Genomic DNA, 19,942 nt, shown 5'->3' with positions numbered 1-19,942 from the left:
ATCAGTACAGCCAGCTAGTGTAGATAATGGACTGCCTTTGTTGCCTTCCTGCATAAAGTCAAGATACATTTATTATCAAAGTATGTATGCAGTATACAACCCTGAGATTTATCTTCTCACAGGCAGCCATGAGACAAAGAAAACCATGGAAGCTGTTCAAAGAAAAACATCAAACCACACTCCCTACCACCACCAGCACAATGCGTGCAAAAAAGCAAATTATGCAAATTGCAAAAAAAAAGCGAGAAACACAAAATATAAAATGCCATCGAAGTCATCGAAAGAGTCTAGGCTTATTCAGATCAGATCAGCTCAGTTCAATCTAGCATTGCATTGTTTGTATCTGCAGTTGCCCTGATCAGAAATGCACAAAATAGCAACAAAAAAAGGAAAAACCAGAAACCAGGAGCACATCATAACATAAACTACAGAATCCATCTCCACAAAATTATCAAAATTCACTGCTTTTTGAATTGGCATCTGTTGGCCCAAATGGATAACATAAAACAAGCTCATGCAAAAGATGCTTTTAAAAAACTGTTAGCTCCGTAGTGTCTAATGCCCACACAACTCCATGCAACTAACACTAGTTAGAAACTGTTCGGCAGCAGTCCCCTCTTACGTGGCAGAGTGTCCCAAGTAAGCGAAGGGAATCCCGGCTATTTTCTCGATTATGCTTTGTTCTTTAAGAGTTGTCCCAAATAAGTGGCTGCTCCAATGAACTGATAGCCCAATTAACTGGAACCCACTGTATTGGCAAGAAACTAAGAGTCGGTAGAGAGTATCCAAGTATAGAAGGGGCAAAAGCAAAGGGCAAACAGTGCATCAAAAGGGTCTGAATCAAACAGGAAAATATAAAGAGTGTGAGATGATCACCAAAGAGGCCCGAGGAAAACCAGAGTGCTTCATGACATGGCCTTATTGTCTGTGCTTGACTTACAATCCAATTCACATCTGTGTAACTGGCCTGCTTTAGAATTAGGGTAAGGCAAGAGTAGGGTTGACATTGGGGGCAATGTAGGATGACATTAGATGTACTTATTTGAGTGAAGGACTGAAAAAGGTTGGTCAGATTACTGTGAGTTATTACTGACTCTCAAGCAGCAGAAAAGATATTGGTGGACATTATGGGGGCATGTCAGACAGAGGTTTTGCTATATAGGTGGTGGCAGGTGCATGGAACACCCTGGTGTCAGGCATGATGGTGGAGGGAGATACATCAGAAGTGAATGAGAAACTTAGATAGGCACACGGATGACAGAAAAATGGAGAGTTATGTAGGTAGTCAGTGTTAGATTGATCTTAGAGCAGATTAAAAGCTCAGGGTTTGAAGAGCCTGTACTGTGCTGTAATGTTCTGTGTTCTATAGTCAAACACACACAGTCAATTAACATGGCAATCTCCTATGATAAAATATATGACAATAAAAAGTAAGATTTTAATAATATTTTTTGGTGGGTAAATAATAAGTTAAACCTTGTGGAACCTTCCTGGTTTTCTCTGAAGAATTTGGTGGAATCATCTGTACCTACATAGCACCATCCAGAGACAGAGAAGCAGTTTCAGCGACAGGTTGCTATCGATGCAATGCTCCTCAGACAGGATGAAGAGATCAATACTCCCCAATGCCATTTGGCTTTACAATTCAACCGCCAGGAGTAAGATATGTTAAAGTGCCGGGGTTAGGACTCAATGTATTTAAGTAAACTACTTAAGAACTTTTTAAAAGCTATTATTAATGCTTTTTGAGAGGGTGATTTTAGATGCATATCATATTTTTACTGAGTTAAGTATTGTATGTAATTAGTTTTGCTACAATAAGTGTATGGGACATTGGAAAAAATGTTGAATTTCCCCATGGGGATGAATAAAGTATCTATCTATCTATCTATTTGAGGCAGATTTAAGGCCTTGGCCTAAGATTGTATTTAAAATAGCAGTTGCACCATCTCCTTAGTACTGTACAGAAGTTCCAACTTAGAATGTGGGTCCAAGCCACTGGCGTGGAATGTGAACCCCTGTTCCTCTGACCCGTCAATCATGATTCGCTAAGTTTGGTTGTAAAGCTAGAACTTATCTTAATCACTGCCCATTTAGGGCAGCAATGAGGGTCCTTCACCTCTGTCTGTATAGGAGGATTCTTCATTGATAGTTCCGCAACAATTGGTTTTTGACCAGTCAGGGTTATTAGCCCTGAGCTGAACCCCTGAACCTGGAGGACTGGTAGACTGCTCTTAGTCTAGCCTCTTATGCTATGACCTGTTTGGCATGGGTGACCTTACCAAGAGCCAAAGCTTAAAGCCCTCGCTCCATCCAACATAGCCCTCTGGGACATTGAGGCACGCAAGCCTCCAAACTACGTCAAGGTGGTGGTCCTCTTGGAGGTGAACTTATCTGAAGTCACCAAAATGGAAGTAGTTCATTAGGACCTTGGCAACATTTTGGCCTATTGAGATTTCATGTGTTGTATTGGAATTGGAAGGTTCTGTTCTACTGGGATTTTGCATAAGGAATGTGAATGGAAAAGGAGGTAGTCCATTGGGATTCCATCCAATGGGAATAAGTGGGGAAGCATTGAGAATTTTATACTGGGTTTAAGTCGGAAGTGTGTTTGAAAAGATTATATTCTGTTACGGAAATGAAATGAGAAAGAGTTGGTCAACTGGGATTTTAAAGATATGGATTGGCATTATATTTTCTGACCTTTGTTTCTGGGTTTTTCATTTCATAATAATCTGGATTGATTTAGTGTTCACTGTGAACAACATCATGAGAATAATTAAACACATTTTTCCAAGGAGTTTAAAGATCTTGTTTGTCTTTAACCTCTTGAGATGCCCAGAGTATCATCGATGCTTTGCAAGCATACAAACCATCAGTCAAATCTGCTAGCCAATGTGCGCAGCAAGATCCCACAACTCAGTGCCAATCTGGTTACGGTCTTGGTTAAGGGCAAACACCAGCCAAGCCAGGAAGAAAATGAAGAAAGTGAAAACCACCTCTTGGAGAGAAATGGGTATTTCACACATGCGTGTGTTTACAAACCACTATGTTCTCAGTCAATCAACTGTAACTCCTGTCCTCGCAGTCTGCAGCATGTGACATTTAGAAGATTGTGATCACAGTAGGATGTATGCCAGTAAATGAAATACGTGCCAAGTGCTATTGGTAACTGATTCATTTTAATTCTCACCTCTCAGTAGGGGAACAGTCACAGACCTGGGGAAGAGTGGCATGGAACACTGCAATTTCCTTTGTCGTTAATTACCTGGTGTTCAGTTAAACATGTTAGATTTTGAGACATTTCATTTTCTTTTTAAATGCACAAATATGCCCCTGTTGGTACCAAACTGCTGTCATTAATGGGAACAATATCCCTGCAAGCATAATCATCATAGTTTACATAATTCAAATAAATGGTTTGTATCTTGTATTGAGTGATGAGAACATTATCTAGGGTGGGAGAGATCACCTGAGTAGTTGTCACATTCCAAAATGAAAATATTTTAGATGTTAGAAATCTGAAACAAAAATAGTAAGTGCTAGAAGTACCTAGCAGGCCATGCAGCAGTTGTGAAGAGAGAAATAACAAATAAGTCTCAGGTAGATGAAATTTCATTAGAGCAGAGAAAGGTGTGAAATATTTTCAGTTGTAAAGGAAATTGAGAGTGATAGAGGAAATGAAAGGGAAGATTTATAGCACATTGTTGACCAGGAACAGATTGAATGAAGACATGATGGTTGCAGCTAAAAGACTGTGGTAAAGATCAGGGAATAACAAAAGATTATTTCTAGAGAGGAAAGGAGTTACTGAATGCAGAAAATGTGTGATGCCAGACAGGAATGACCTGAAATCCTGAATTCAGTGTTGAGTCTGGAAGGCTGTAAGGCGTCTAAGCAGAAGGTGAGGTGCCATTTCTCAAACCCCATTAGAACATTGCAGGAAGTTAAAGACCGAGGTGGCATGCCATGTTGGTGCGGGAATATGTGGCAACACACATGGGCTGCTCCAGCACACATTTGGGTGTGTTACTTGTTAACGCAATGGCGCATTTCACTGTATGATTCAATGTACACATAATAAATAAATTTGAATCTTGAATAATGACAGATTGGGATAGAGAATTAAGGGAGCAGACAAGAAGAACTCGTGACCCTGCTGAACTCCATGTGGCTGACTATTGTGTATTCTGTTTCCCCAATGGAGGGGAGTCATTTTTTCCATATTTTTAGGTGATAAGTTATACAGTACAGAAACAGATCCTTTGGCCCAACTAGTCCAAAAGTGCTTACCTGAGATATTCCCATATTCCTGCATTTGGTTCATATCCCTCTAAATCTTTCCTATCCATATATACCTGTCCAAACGTTTTAAAATGTTGTCATTACACCCGCTTCTTCCACTTCCGCTATCTGCGCACAACAATGTCCCACAAATGGCAATTGATAACAATTGGAGAGTCTGTCATTAAGTAATGTAATGGATGCATACATATAAGTTAAGATGTTAGAGAGAGCTCTTCTAGTTTACTGTGAAGTGGTGCCAGTGACATTTAAGTCTGCCTAAGAAAATATTTTGGCCCTTTATTTAATGTCTTGTGAAATCTGGTACTTATGATTATGTACACCAGCTTGATTCCTCACTGGACTGTAAATTTTGAGTTTTGTGTTGAAGTACCCACAGTGGCATTTGAATCCACAATCTTATTAGTTATTTTATGGGGATTGAAATTGTAAAATTGCTCCTTTATTTACTAATCTAAAAGATAAATACATGAGGCTGCAATATTTCCGTTTACTTTGTTCAAACCATTCTGACATTAAGCAAAAAACTTATGCGAGTGAAGAGAATGGAGGGATCCAACACACTGACACTAATTTCAATCGTTTATTTTTTAAGAGGAAAGGTGCAGATTGTGAATTATTAAAAAAAAACACAGCAGAGACTCCTCCAGCGACTACATGAATTATTAGTGAGTGCAAACTTGAGGAAGTCTGATAGACTTAGCTAACAATTGATCAACATTTCAGAAAGTAATCTTGCTATCTCTTTCTGGTCTGCACAGATTCGAGTGGATGGGCCTTCCCATGGTGCCTTGCAGTACGAGACCATTCAAGTTGTGCAGAGTGGTGCTATTCTGCGTGACATGGCTTTGTCTGTGGATCAACAATACCTCTACATTATGTCAGAGAAGCAGGTAAGACCAGGCGACATCTTCTGGCTGATTACATTACACGGCTGTACTGTTATAAAGATGGAAATTTCAATTGACAAGAATTGGAAAATGGAGAGTGGCATCTGATGTTGTTGGAGATAATTATTTATATTCTGTGTTGCTCTGCCGAGAATTGCGGGCGGGCTATATTGGCGAATGTGTGGTGACTCTTGTGGACTGCTTGCAGCACACCATTGGGTGCGTTGGTTGTTAACACAAACGATGTATTTCATCTGTATGTTTCAATCCACATGTGTTTAATAGATTTGAATCTTGAACCTTGAGGTGAGAAGAGAACGAAAGAGTGGAGAAGGATGTTGTGTAAGAGATTAAAGACCGGAGGTGCAGAGGACAAAAAATGTCAGATGTTTGAAATGTGGAAAACTCATTGGCTGAGCTTTTTGCAGCCACCCTCTCCCTACCGCTGTGTGTGAGGTCAGATCTGTGACCATTTGTTTCATAGTTACGCTGTGTTACTGTTGTGACACACACACTGCAACTATATTTTCTGTTCATAAAGATGCTGTAAACACAAAAAATTCTGCAGAAGTTGGAAATCTAGAATAATGGTTCCTCTAAGAAGATTCCGTATGGTTTTGGGTAAGCCCAGGGAAATGTTCACAGTACATTTATTATCAAAGTATGTATAAATTATACAACCTTTGGATTTGTCTCCTTAAAGGCAGCCAAGAAACCCAAAAGAACCCAATTAAAAAAATAGAAAGACCAAAACCCAATGCTCAGAGAAAGTGTGAAAAAACACCAATCATACGCACAACAGAAGTCAGCAACAGCATTCTGAACCAAATTAAGTGCATAAACCCATATCCCCGAGTAGGCCCAAGCCTCAGTCTCAGTTCATCATGTAGCGAGCAAATCGCCATGAAGCTCACAGACACGAAGTGCGTAGGAGCCGGAGCAGTCCTATAGACTCAGCGCCATGGAGAGCGGAGTGAACATCACGGGAGAGCGAACGAGCGAGCAAAATTGGCCAGACCCTCGCCCCCCAGTCCTGACAGGCTGCCTTTCCAGTCTAGCTGGGCCCGTGTTTAAATCATCCAAACACATCGGATTGTGCCTCACATTAGGACCTGAGCCCTGGTGCAGTGACATGCTCCGGGCCTAAACCTCACCACCTAGCCTGAAGTCATTCTTGACCTCTCCAAATTGACTCTGCTCTTAAATCAATCCAGCCTTGCACCCGGGTTAGGTGGACCGTAGTTGAAACTCCTCTCTGATTCGCTCATTCCAACTGCATCCCCGGCTGCGAAACGGTCTTGAATATGTTCCATTCCGACTTGGGAATGTACCAGCACAGCTCATCCTTCGAGTCAGCTTCGCCTTTGCTCGCCTCTTCATTGTTTATGGTGATAGTCTGCACAATTTACCTCAGAAAAGGTGTTACTAATCATATTTTTAGTTGTATTTCTTGCCTTTTGAATTTGCCGTAAGCGGTTGACCAATTTCAGTAGTGCCATCTCAAACTGGAATTTGAGTATGACAATTGATAAAGCAGCCATTATTTTCATATTGCTTAAAGAGTTGGAATAACTAATCACAAAGTTAAAGGCTAGATCAACCCGCATTCTCACTTTACATCCATTATTTGGCTTCACAAATGGGATGCCCTGATTTCCCCGTACTGAGTGCACCTGTGTCCAGTGTGAGCTGAACACACTGATCAGTAGAAATATTATAACTCAGGACAGAGTAAGAAAGCAGCTAGGTATCTATCTGCTAGCTGCTAGATGCAGTCAGAGCTGTCACACTGAATGCTGTTGCATTGTCAAGTGCAGCATGGCCTTTTCTCTGACGCGTCAACACTGACATCCAACACTCTTGTCGTGCCTGTAGGAATTACCAGCTGGCTCTCTTTAGAGCTGGTGACAAGGGCAGTGATTAATCCCTTCCAAATAGGCCCAGAATTTCAGGTCACTTTTAACGCCACTTCAACCAAGTCACCTTTGCTACGGCTCTTAGCTTTGATGACACACTGAAAAGCTGAAGTGGCAGTGCCTGTGGCAGTTATGTATCTTGGAAACATAAAACAGAACAAGTCAATAACGCTCAGTGTGTGTGGAAAAGGACGGGTAGTGAATGAAGCCTGGCGATTCTCCACTGCGCCATTCTCCGAGGCAGTCTCTCAGAGTCAAGGATGACATGCTCTCACTTCTGAGATGGCTGATGTAGATTTTGCAGAAGGTGCTTGATAGCTGTGTTAGGATTGTGGTTTCGGGGGAGATGAGCTCCTCACTCGCTTCGTACCGGACTTTACCATGCTTCCAACAACTGGATTATTGACATGAGTAGTTCATGAACTGGCATGGATAATTTCACTCATTCAACACTGAACTGATTCCACAACCTATGACTTACTTTGAAGAACTCTACAACTCATATTCTCAAAATGTACTTTTCTATCTATCTCTATTTTTCTTTTTGTATTTGCACATTGGCTGCTTGCCCATCTTTGTGTGCAGTTTTTCATCGATTCCATTGTATTTCTTTGTACTAACCGTGAATGCCCACAAGAAATTGAGTCTTAGGTGGCATATATGTACTTTGATAATACATTTGCTTTGAACTGTGAAATTCAAAATGCCCCCTCTGCAGTTTACGTGATCGTTACCAGGTGGTCAGAGGAAACGATTCAAAGATGGCTTTTCTGGCCTCCTTTGGGGAGAGGAAAGGAGTACCATTGTCATGGACTCTTCGGAACCCCTGCCCCAGTGAGCACTCAAAGTGGAGAAGGAGAATTCAGAATGGCATTCAGAAGCTTGTATATATTCCTTGGGAACTGTGGTGAACTATGTATACCTGTCTGGACACGCTCCTCTGCTGACTGCTCCTGTCGCTCCTCCCACAGACCCCTGTATAAAGGCGATTGGAGGCACTGCTCCTCCCTCAGTCTCCGAGATGCCGTGCTCCCTTTTGCTGCTAATAAAAGCCTATCGTTCACCTCCCGTCTCCGAGAGTTATTGATGGTGCATCAGGAACACACAGAGGCTCAGTGCAAATAACAGAAGCAGTGCACTGACTCCCAAAGTGCTCAGCCCCTGCTGTGTGGAGCACACCCAGGCCCACCCGTGGCCCAGTCTGTGATTCCACACTGGCCTCACCAGCACCTCTGAATCCACAGAACTGGAGAGGAAGCAAGTTATCTCCAACCCAAGAAACTGCCTAGGAGGAAGAAGACATTTATTTAGTTTTTTAAATTTTTATGTAGCGATACAGCGTGGAATAGGCCCTTCCAGCCATTTGTGCCACGCTGCTAGCAACCCATGATTTAACTCTCTCCTAATCCCAGGACAACTTACAATGACTAATTAACCTACTAACTGGTACACCTTTGGACTGTGGAAGGAAACCCGAGCACCCAGAGGAGAACCACACATTACATAGGGAGGACGCACAAACTCCTTCCAGAGGATGCCGGGTTTGAACTCCGAACTCCGACACCCTGAGCTGTTAGAGCGTCATGCCAATCGCTAAGCTACCATGGCACCCAACGTTATGCCTGGTGTAGCTGAAAAGAAAGTGCTTTGACGCTGTGTAGAAACAGCCCTAGTTTTTGACCAGACTGACTGTACTGGAGAAAAATAACATCACAAAAATATTGCCATCCAGTGGAAGAGATTGCACTCTGTATTGGAGTTGGAATTTGATCTGGGAAATCTCAATGAATCCAAATGCCACTATTTTAGTGATTTTAAAGACAGGCCAGACTTCAGCTTTTTAACAAATTAATTTGATTTAAAAATTGTCCATGATAGATTGGGCTAGATTTCTGCAGATGAATGACGAATTAAAAGAGACTAACTTTGCCTCTTATTTTGGGTGCCTTTGACTGAACGTATCAATTAACCCAGAGGATGCTGGGCGAGTTCTGCATCTGTGGAGAGTGAAACGCTTAGCGTTCTAAGGTGATGACCTTTAGTCTGAAGCCATGCCAGCACAGGACATTTTCCAGTAATGGAGTATATGAAAATGCTGAGTTTTGTTTTGCACCAGAGATGATGAAAACAAGGTTCTATTTTGACAACTCAGAGATATGCTCGCGTCGTGAGGTTTGACTTTTCCTGGAATAAAATGCCGTGACATTTCCCGATTTTGGTTTTATTGTGTCTTCACAAACTGCACTGAATGTCATCCATCTGGGAGCTTGTTACGTTAAAGAACATGCCAGGCAGTGTAAGTGTGTTGCTTTCATTGTACAATGTTGTCATGTTTCCCAGTAGCCACTCTACCATTGATTATTAAAGGAAGAACAATTGTTCTGTTGCCATTTTAAATCAAGTGTTAACTCAGCAAGATCTCCAAGCTGCCTGCTGGTATGCCAACTCCACCTGTCAAACTAACCCCACCCTGAGTGTTTGAGTTAAAGTGACCACATAATTGACTCAGTCTCCACAGTCAAGAGCTCACCAACACCTCTACTTTCTAGGCAGGCTGGAGAGGGCTTGAGAAGGCATCCATTACTCACGACCTCCTACAGATCCGCTGTTAAGAGCATCCTAACGTGCTGCGTCACTGTGTGGTACAGAAACTGCACTGGGGTTTAATTTTGTGGACCAACCATTGCTCAGAACAGGGAATTTTTACACGGCCTGAAAACTACACGACACTTTAAATATTTTTTGTAATTATGCATACTATGAATATTTAAAATGGAAATTGAAAAATCACATAATTTTGAGGTACAGAAGCCTGAAGGCACACACTCAGCGATTCAGGAACAACACACACAAAATGCTGGTGGAACACAGCAGGCCAGGCAGCATCTATAGAAGAAGCACTGTCGACGTTTCGGGCCGAGACCCTTTGTCAGTCCTGACGAAACGTCGACAGTGCTTCTCCTATAGATGCTGCCTGGCCTGCTGTGTTCCACCAGCATTTTGTGTGTGTTGTTTGAATTTCCAGCATCTGCAGATTTCCTCGTGTTTGCTCTTTAGATTCAGGAACAGCTTCTTTTCCTCTGCCATGCAATTTCTGAATGGACATTGAATCCGTGAATGGTACCTCACTACTTTTTTGTTTTTATTTTTGCACTGATTTTTAAATTTAACTATTTAATGTGTATATCTTTACTGTATCTCACAGTTTTCCCCGTTATTATGTATTGCATTATACTGCTGCTGCAAAGACAACAAATTTCATGACGTGTGCCGATGATACTAAATCTAATTCTGATTCGGATAATTGAAGGGTACAATGAAATAAAGTACAGTACAACAAAGAAAATCTTTCACGTTTGCTAAACTTTTTCTTGTCTGTCTTTATTATAAATGTCAATAAGCACTGCCCAGGTTAAGTTTGCACCCAGATGAAAGATAGATTTTAATCTTCATTATTTCATCCAAATGTTCCACTTCTAGCCTGTAAGGCTCGACAATGGCTCATGGACTGTTTATCCCACTCCCATCAGGGAAGAGGCTGCACAGCATCTATGCCAGGCCCACAAAGCTCAATAACAGTAAGGCTGATCAACACCTCCACCCACTATCCCACTCCACCACCACTTTATCATTTTCTGTCGGAGTCACGAGACGCCTGTCACCTTATGTACAGACACTCCTGTGCTGAGCATCACCTTATGGGCATGCAATATATACAAATGTATCTGTATTTATTGTGTTATTTAAAAAATATTGCATTCTTTATCTTGTGTTTTTTTGAGCTGCATCGGATCTGAAGTAACAATTATTTCATTCTTCTTTACACTGTGTGCTGGAAATGACATTAAACAATCCTGAACCTTGATGCTGATTGTAACTGCCCTTTAGCACAGACAGTTCACTATCCTCTGCACTTCGAAAGGTTTATACTTTACATTTCCTTATTATTATTAAAAATGTTTTGATTCAGAAATTGAACAACAAATCTTCTCTAATTTTAAGCATGACATAACATCGCTTATTGAGTATGAGTAGGTGGAGCAACATCCTTCCACTTAAGCAAAAATGCCCTCCTAGGTATGAGAAATAAAAGCCAAAATGTGCAAATCAGGTGTCACCAAGATAATATCCTTTCCTCCAACGATACCGAATAAGGAGTCAAAGGGTTTGGTTTAAAATGTACTTTAAAAAGCACAGAAAAAGTTTGAAATACTACCTTCCAGTATTTTTCAAGACTCGGGCATGTCCAAAACATATGAATTAATGAAGCCTCTCCATTGTTACATTTGTCGCAATGGGGAGATATATCTGAATAATGACGAGACAGCTTATCTTTAGTCATGTGGGCCCTGTGGACCACTTTAAATTGTAAGAGGGAGTGACGGCCGCACAACGATGAGGTATTAACAAATTTAAAAATTTCATTCCAAGTTTCCTCAGAAATTGAAGTCTGTAAATCTTGTTCCCAAAGATTTTTAATTTTGTCTAAAGGAACATTTCTCATTCCCAACAACATACTGTAAATATTAGATATTGATCCATTATGAAAAGGTTTCAAGTTAAAAATTACATCTAATAAATTCTTATCAGGACTGTTAGGAAATGTATGTACTTGAGACCACAAAAAGTCTCTAATTTGTAAATATCGAAAAATGTGGGTTTTTGGTCAGCTATATTTAGTTGACAACTGCTCAACTGAAAAGAGGCTTCCTCCAACAAATAAATCCTGGAAGTTTTTAATACCCAGTCTATTCCAATCTTTAAAAATTACATCAGTCATAAATGGTTTAAAAAATTAGTTAGAAAAAATGGGACTTGGAAGAGAAAATCTCAATAAACCAAAATATTTTCTAAATTGTACCCAAATCCTCAAAGTATGTTTAACTACAAAACTATCAGTTAGTTTATTTAAAAATAAAGGAATTGAGGATCCGAGAAGAGAGATGACAGAAAATTTATTAACAGAGTTAGCCTCTAAAGAAACTCAAACCGGACAGTCCTCTCGGTTAATATAATACAGTATAATCAAAAAGTAAGATTCCGTATATTGACTGCCCGGTAATAAAACCTAAAATTTGGTAAAGCTAAACCTCCATTCTTTTTAGCTTTTTGAAGGTGAACTTTATTTAGTCGAGAGTGTTTATTTTTCCATGTATATGAAGATATGATAGAATCAAGAGAATCAAAAAAGGATTTAGGAATAATAACAGTTAAGGCCTGAAAAAGGTATAAAATTTAGGCAAAATATTCATTGTTCAATTTCTGAATCAGGACTAGACTTTCTAACATTGTGGGGACCTTTTTTGAATTACTTTCAAAATTTTTGATTTGTTATCAAGTACGGATGTTGGCTTATAATATGTTTTACTATATGATAAGGATTTTTTTTTTCATTTTCTTTCTTTACCAAACAGCTTTTCTCGGTAGTGGGTTTAAAAAAAGAAAAAAAAAAATGTCTGAGTGGACAATATATTTTTACCCCATTCAATCTAATTGCCACAAGACAGTACCTTAGACTTTAACATCAACCTGAAAGGAAGTTTGGCATAAGATCTCATAAGTTAGGGTATCAATTTGTGTGTGTTGCTCTGTATCAATGAGGTAAACCTGACTCTTTCACTGTAAATCCAGAAACAGACTATAAGTGGAACATTTGGATGATCTAATGATTATTAAGACGTATCTTCCGTCTGGATGAAAAACTACCGTAATCTGGTCATTGCTTATTGACAATGTATTTGTAATAAAGACAGAGAAGAAAAAGTTTACACAAAGTTAAAGATTTTTCTGTTGTACTGTATTTCATTATGCCCTTCAATTAATAAATAAATTCAAAACTATGTGATTTTTCAGTCTTCATTCTAAATATTCACAGTATGATATTACAAAAAAGAACATTTAAAGACTGCGCAGTTTTCAGGCCATGTAAACATTTCCTGCTTAGAGCAATGGTTGGTCCACACAGCTATACAAAAAAAATTAGAGGGAGTGTTGCTCCTGTACCTCCTTTCTGATAGCAGCAGCAAGAAGAGAACATGGCCAGGATGGTGGAGTTCCTTGTGAATTGCCCGCAAAATGTCGGCATGTATCACCAGTGCCATCTTGGTTTTACTGATATGGTATGTTCCAATCCTTTCTTAGCACTCTACCCACCATCAAAGACATATATTACATATATAAAAAGATACTGGAAAAAAGGCTTGCAATATCACGAAGGATCCCACCCACCCTCCTCATGGACTGGTTGTCCCACTCCCGTCAAGGAAGAGGCTTCACAGAATCCGCAAGACCACCAGACTCAAAAACAATTACTTTTTCCAAACCGACCGGCTGATCAACACATCCACCGTTAACCCAGTCCACCACCCCCCGACCACCACTACGTTCATATCAGCCACTTCTCTCCACAGTCCCTCTGCATCCTTCATCCCCCCACCCCCATGCACTGCCAGTTTACTTGTACATTATGTTTTATAGGATTGCGTTTATATTTATAGTGTTTTTAATGCTGCATGGGATCCGGAATAACAATCATTTTGTTCTTTAAATTTATGTACAGAAGAATAACAATAAACAATCTTGAATCTTGAATTAGATGTGCACTGGCTTCATGACTGAAAGTCAAGAATTTTGTCCTCCTGTCTGCTAGGCATTTTCCCTAATTCTTCTCATTCCTGTTTTGCTGAAAAATACCCATTACATGTATCTGATCTGTCCCTTCTGTTGAGAATCATCTGCTACTCACTTGGTGTGGACCTGATGGTGTATGGCCTCCTTTTCTGCCATATGACTTATAATAAGTATTAAAATTGCAGTATACATTATGATATGGATCAGTGTGAAAGGCAATGCCATTGCTCACCTTTAAAACTGTAAATCTAGAGGTAATGCCAAGGGCGGGACAAGGGTGGGTTGGAGATTTTAGGTTCCTGCGCACTTTCAATAAAGTTTTGAGCTCAGGGCATATTCCTGCAGGTGACATCATAAAACTTAGTTACTGCCCATTACACCACTGGTGTTTAGGGCAGCAATGAAGGCGATGTTCAGGGCTTCCTTCGTTGTGTCAGTAGCTCAGTTTTCAATACTCAGTCATGCAAGTTCTGGATGGAGACTCAGTAATACCGTCGCACTCAGATGTAGAAGGATTCTCCATTGCTGTTCCACTAACAGTTTTGTTTGACCAATCAGGGTTATTAGCCTTGAGCTGAACCCCGAACCTGGAGGGCCAGTGGATCACTCTTAGTCTGGCATCTACCCTTTGACCTGTTTGTCATGGGTGACCCTCCCAAGAGCCAAAGCATAAAGCCCTGACTCCAGCCAACATAGGTCTCCAGGTCATTGAGGCACGCAAGCCTCGAAACCCTATGACAAACTTATGGTTTTCTTGGAGGGACGTCATTATAAACTCATCTCCAACTGCCCTGCCCAATCAAATGCACTTACAAAACAGAGGCTTTTTTCCCCATGTTCTTTATCTCCTAGATCCATAAGACACAGTAGCAGAATTAGGCCATTCAGTGTATCAGGTCTGCTCCACCATGGCTGAATTATTTTCCTTCTGAACCCCGTTCTCCTGCCTTCTCCCTGTAACCTTCCCAACTAGCCATGCACAATGCTTAATTCCTGTAAGTTCTTGGACAGTACTGGAAGTCTGTCAACATTCATTCTGACAAACTAGATCCTTGCCCACTCGAGGCCGATAACAGTGAAGAGTGCCAACAGGTACTTGATAGATGGCTGATGCTTTTGTTAATGGTACTCGGTATAGTAGTGTATAGTGGTATAGTAATTAACCTGTAGACATGTAAAGTGCCGCTTCTGTCTGAGAGTGTGAGGACAATGTATTCAACAACAGTATTCTCTAACCTTTTCCCCGGTATGACCCACTGAAGTATTGGACCCTTACCCAGCATTCTGAAAATGATGCAGCCACCATATTGGCAGCATTTCCTAAACAACCATTTCACTAACCATCAAACAATCCTCTTGTTCCTCACACACAATTGAATAGCAGAGCCAACTCTAATTCTGCTGCTGTGCCTTATGGTCCTCCTGAACCACTGTAGCCCCTGTGGAAGTGCATGCACTCTATTAGAAGGTAGAGGTTTCTACCTGGTCACAAAGTGAGTCACAACCCTAAGGGTGGGGGACTGCTGACTTATGATATTGATGGCATCGTTTGTTTAAATTCTTCATTCATGGAATCAGGGTGCTCTAGGCAAGGCCACTTATTGCCCAAATCTTCAGAAGGTGGTTATCTATCTTCTTTAAACCTCACCTTTGGATTCAGGGGCACAATCTCAGAATAAAGGAACGTCCCATTAGAACAGAGATGAGGAGGAATTTCTCCAGCCAGAGCGTGGTTAATCTGTGGAATTTGTTGCTATAGAGGTGGCTGGAGACCAAGTCATTGGGTGTATTTGAGGCAGAGATTCAGATGTTCTCAATTGGTAAGCGGGGCTGTTATGGATTACAGGGAGAAGGTGGGAGAATGAGGTGGAAGAAAACAGATTTGATTGAAAGACAAAGAAAAATCGTTGGGCCAAATGTCCTAATTCTGCTCCTGCATCTTATGGTCTTCTTGTGAAAGCGCACTTATTGTATTAGAAGGTAGAAGGTTCCCTGATTCTGACGGCAGTGATGAAGGAATGGTAAATCAGTGTGATGTGTGGTGGTGGTGGGGGGGGGGGGGGGTGTGGGTGTGAACCCATATACCTGCTGTATCTATTTAGTTATTTATTTAGACACAGCGTGGGGTAGGTCTTTACAGCCCTTTGAGCTGTGCTGCCCAACAGTACCCGATTTAACCCTAGCCTATCACAGGACAATTTACAATGACTAATTAACCTACCAGTATTTTTGGACTGTGGGAGGAAACCCACGCAGTCACGGGGAGAACCCGGGTCACTGGTACTGTAAGGAGTTGTGCTAACCATTTTGTTACTATGCCGCCGACAAACCTTCTTAGTTGGTAGCAAGTGCAGGTTTAAGAGAGAGAGTTGTGAAGTGGATCTTGATGGTATATTGCAGAAATAGAGTGGATGCCAATTAAATGTGTTGTTGGTGTTAAATTGCTTGGGTGTTGCTAGAATGAAGATTATTTCATAACACCCTGACATGTACCTTGAGACGGTAGAAAAACTTTGGGAAACCAGAAGGTGAATCACTCTGCGGAACATTTCAGTTTTAGCTTCTGATTGACTGATGCAGTATCAAATCCACTCAACAGAAAACCTGCAAAAGTCTTAAGATCCCCAAAATGCTCTGAGGATAGTTAGAAACAGTCAGGTCTCCAGCTTATTGCCATCTTATAACCCTTGCTGAACTGCACATGACCCAGTGCCTGAGCTATCACAGGAAGACATTCTCCCTGACTTCAGCTCTAATTGACCATCTATAGAATTTCCCTTTTACTTCTACGCTCACCGCCCAGTGCAAACATCCTCTCAGCTTGTCAAACTCCTTCAGAATCTTGTCTTTGAATGAGAATAATCTCTCGTTCATCTGAACTCTTTACACCTCCACACTTCCTCAGTTTTGTATTCTTCTAAGAGAAAAAACAACAAGGCATTTCCAACACCTACACATTAGTTTACTGTGATCCGCATACAGGGACCACCAACTCTCCACTGTTTCACAGTTGTTACGTTTTGATCGTACTCTGCTTTCCATTTTGTCTTTCCAAAATAAAGAACCTCACTTTTACCTGCAGGATCATATGGCTATTTGCATACCAACTAACTTAACTTGTCCATAGCCCATTCCCAGCCCTTCTTGTGTCCTCCCTGCTACTTATTTGCCCACCTACCTATGAGTTGTCTGCAAGCTCAGGTACATTCAACTCAGCCTCTTCATCTAAGAGGGAAGTTTAGGGGAGACATCAGGGGCAAGTTTTTTTACACACAGGGTTGTGAGTGCCTGGAATGACTTGCCAGGGATGGTGGTGGAGGCTAAAACATTAGGGGTATTTAAGAGCCTCTTGGACAGGCACATGGATGAAAGAAAAATAGAGGGTTATGGGTTAGTGTGGGTTTAGTACTTTTTTTTAAAGGATTATATGGGTCAGCACAACATGGAGGGCTGAAGGGCCTGTACTGTGCTGTAATGTCCTATGGTTCTATGGTTCTAAGTTGCTAACATAGACTGAAAACAGCCGAGGCCCCAGCAATGATTATTTTCATTATTGAGATACAGCGTGGAGTAAGTCTTTGTCATGTCAAGTCAAGTCAACTTTTATTGTCATTTCGACCGTAACTGCTGGTACAGTGCATAGTAAAAATGAGACAACGTTTTTCAGGACCATGGTTAAATGACACAAAACAAAAAACTAGACTGAACTATGTAATAAAAAAAAACACAGAGAAAGCTATACTACGGACCTACACTGGACTGCATAAAGTGCACAAAAACAGTGCAGACATTACAATAAATAATAAACAGGACAGTAGGGCAAGGTGTCAGTCCAGGCCGGGTATTGAGGATTCTGATAGCTTGGGGGAAGAAACTGTTATATAGTCTGGTCGTGAGAGCCAGAATGCTTTGGAGCCTTTTCCCAGACGGCAGGACGGAGAAGAGATTGTATGAGGGGTGCATGGGGTCCTTCATAATGCTGTTTCCTTTGCGGATGCAGCGTGTAGTGTAAATGTCCGTGATGGTGGGAAGAGAGACCCCGATGATCTTCTCAGCTGACCTCACTATCCGCTGCAGGGTCTTGCGTTCCGAGATGGTGCAAAGTTTGTGGCCTTCAAGTCATGCCACTCAGCAACCCACCAATTTAACATTAGCCTAATCGTGAGTCAATTTATAATGACCTATTAATTTACCAATCAGTATGTCTTTGGACTATGGGAGGAAACCGGAGCACTCGAAGGAAACCCATGCGGTCATGGAGAGAATGTACAAATTGCTTACAGGCAGCGTGAGGAATTGTTGGTGCTGTAATAGAGTTACGCTAAGCAATATGCTACCAAGCCACCCCAAACCACTGAGAAGAGTTGAGGCCCCAGCACTGAAGTTTGTGACTCCTCATTAGATATAGACTAACAACCTGAAGTAAAGGAAGAGAGCACATAAGTGCCACAGTGATGTGTCACAGTAACATTACAGGTGCACAGATATACAAATATTAGAGGAGAAGTATGAAAGAATTAAAAAAAAGGTACCTCAAACAGTCTAACAGGAGAGGGTCATCACTTCCCTGCTATACGTTGACTCATAATAGAGAATGACCTCATATAGCGCTCTTTGGAGCAGCTCAGTTGTCTTAGTCTATTACTAAAAGTGCTCCTCTGTTCAGCCAAGGTGGCATGCAGAGGGTGAGAAACATTGTCCAGAATTGCCAGGATTTTTGTAAGGTCCTTTGTTCTATCGCAGCTTCCAGTGTGACCAGTTTGACTCTTATAACAGAACCAGCCTTTTTAATCAGGTATTGAGCTTGTTGGCATCACCTGTGTTGATGCCATTGCCCCAGTGCATAGAAGATTGTACTGGCGACAACAGACTGGTAGAACAAGTGAAGGATAGGCCTGCATACTCCAAAAGACCTCAGTTTCCTCAGGAAGTAGAGGTGACTCTGATCCTTCTTGTACACAGTCACTGTGTTGGTGTTCCACACACGTCTATCGTCCAGGTACACACCCAGGTACTTGTCCTCATCATCAATAGTAACAGGGAGGTGTGTGTGTGTGTGTGTGTGTGTGTGTGTGTGTGTGTGTGTGTGTGTGTGTGTGTGTGTGTGTGTGTGTGTGTGTGTGTGTGTGTGTGTGTGTGTGTGTGTGTGTGTGTGTGTGTGTGTGTTTTCATGGTGTTCTGCTGCTGTAGCCCATCCACTTTTAAGGTTTGATGTGCTGTGCATTGAGAGAGGCTCTTCTGCACACCACTATTGTAATACCTGGTTATTTGAGTTCCTGTCACCTTCCTGCCAGCTTGAACTAGTGTAGCCATTCTTTTCTGACATTTCTCATAAAGAAGGTTTTTTCGCCCAGAGAACTCCCACTCATTTAGATGATTTTCTTTTGTGTTTCACACACCATTCTTTGTAAATTCTAGAGACTGTTATGCATGAAAATCCCAGGAGATCAGTAGTTTCTGTAGCCACCCCGTCTGGCACCAACAATCATTCCATGGTTAAAGTCACTTACGTCATACTTCGTCCCCATTCTGTTATTTGGTCTGAAGAACAAGTGAACCTCTTGACAATGTCTGCATGCTTTTATGCATTGAGTTGCTGCCACATGATTGGCTGATTAGATATTTGCATTAATGAGCAGTTGTATAGGTGTACCTAATAAAGTGGCCATTGAATGTACGAGCATGTCTGTGTGTGTATATAGGAATATTTAAGCTGACAAATTATTCTGCTTCTTGGAGAAGAACAAAAGGGATCTCCAAATGCCATAAAAGGTTGTGGGAAATGTGACATCTTTGTGGCTGTAGTCACTACGGAAATGAGGTAGGTGCTGAAATATTGGTGGCCATTGTAAGTGCTCTCACGTTCACAACCTTTTATTTTAAGGTTCCCCGTAACCATAGTGACACAAATTAATTACTAAAGAGAGAATTTGTTGAAAGCAGGTTACCAGCGGTATGAAAGGTACAGAAACATGTTGAGTAATGGAATTAGGGGGAAGTTAAAATGTTCTTGAAATCTGGTAGATTACCTGGTAAGCAAAGAGAAAGTAGTTTGTGTTAAATAGTATGTGCACATAAATTAGGATGATGTTAATTTTATTTTGATCAGTCAAAAATATTGAGGGTCTATAAGTTGTCATTTCTTGAGCTGCCAAATATTCTTTGGAAATCCAGTGATGAGTTTGTAGAGTACATGAAGTG

General features: G+C 41.1%; 1 protein-coding gene across 11 annotated transcripts in view; it reads left to right on the top strand.

The window, feature by feature from the left end:
• The window catches only part of plxna4 (plexin A4), a 712,781-nt gene that overhangs the window by 319,077 nt on the left and 373,762 nt on the right, over positions 1-19,942 (top strand). For all 11 annotated transcript variants that reach the window (XM_073066781.1, XM_073066783.1, XM_073066775.1 and 8 more), the window contains exon 4: positions 5,067-5,198. In XM_073066781.1, the coding sequence (XP_072922882.1) occupies positions 5,067-5,198 (132 nt within the window). The remainder of the gene's footprint in view (positions 1-5,066; positions 5,199-19,942) is intronic.

The sequence above is a fragment of the Hemitrygon akajei genome, chromosome 14 (assembly GCF_048418815.1).
Source record: "Hemitrygon akajei chromosome 14, sHemAka1.3, whole genome shotgun sequence".
Taxonomy (NCBI): Eukaryota; Metazoa; Chordata; class Chondrichthyes; order Myliobatiformes; family Dasyatidae; genus Hemitrygon; species Hemitrygon akajei.
Note: the sequence above shows the minus strand (reverse complement) of the source record. Positions and strands in the feature narration are given on the sequence as shown.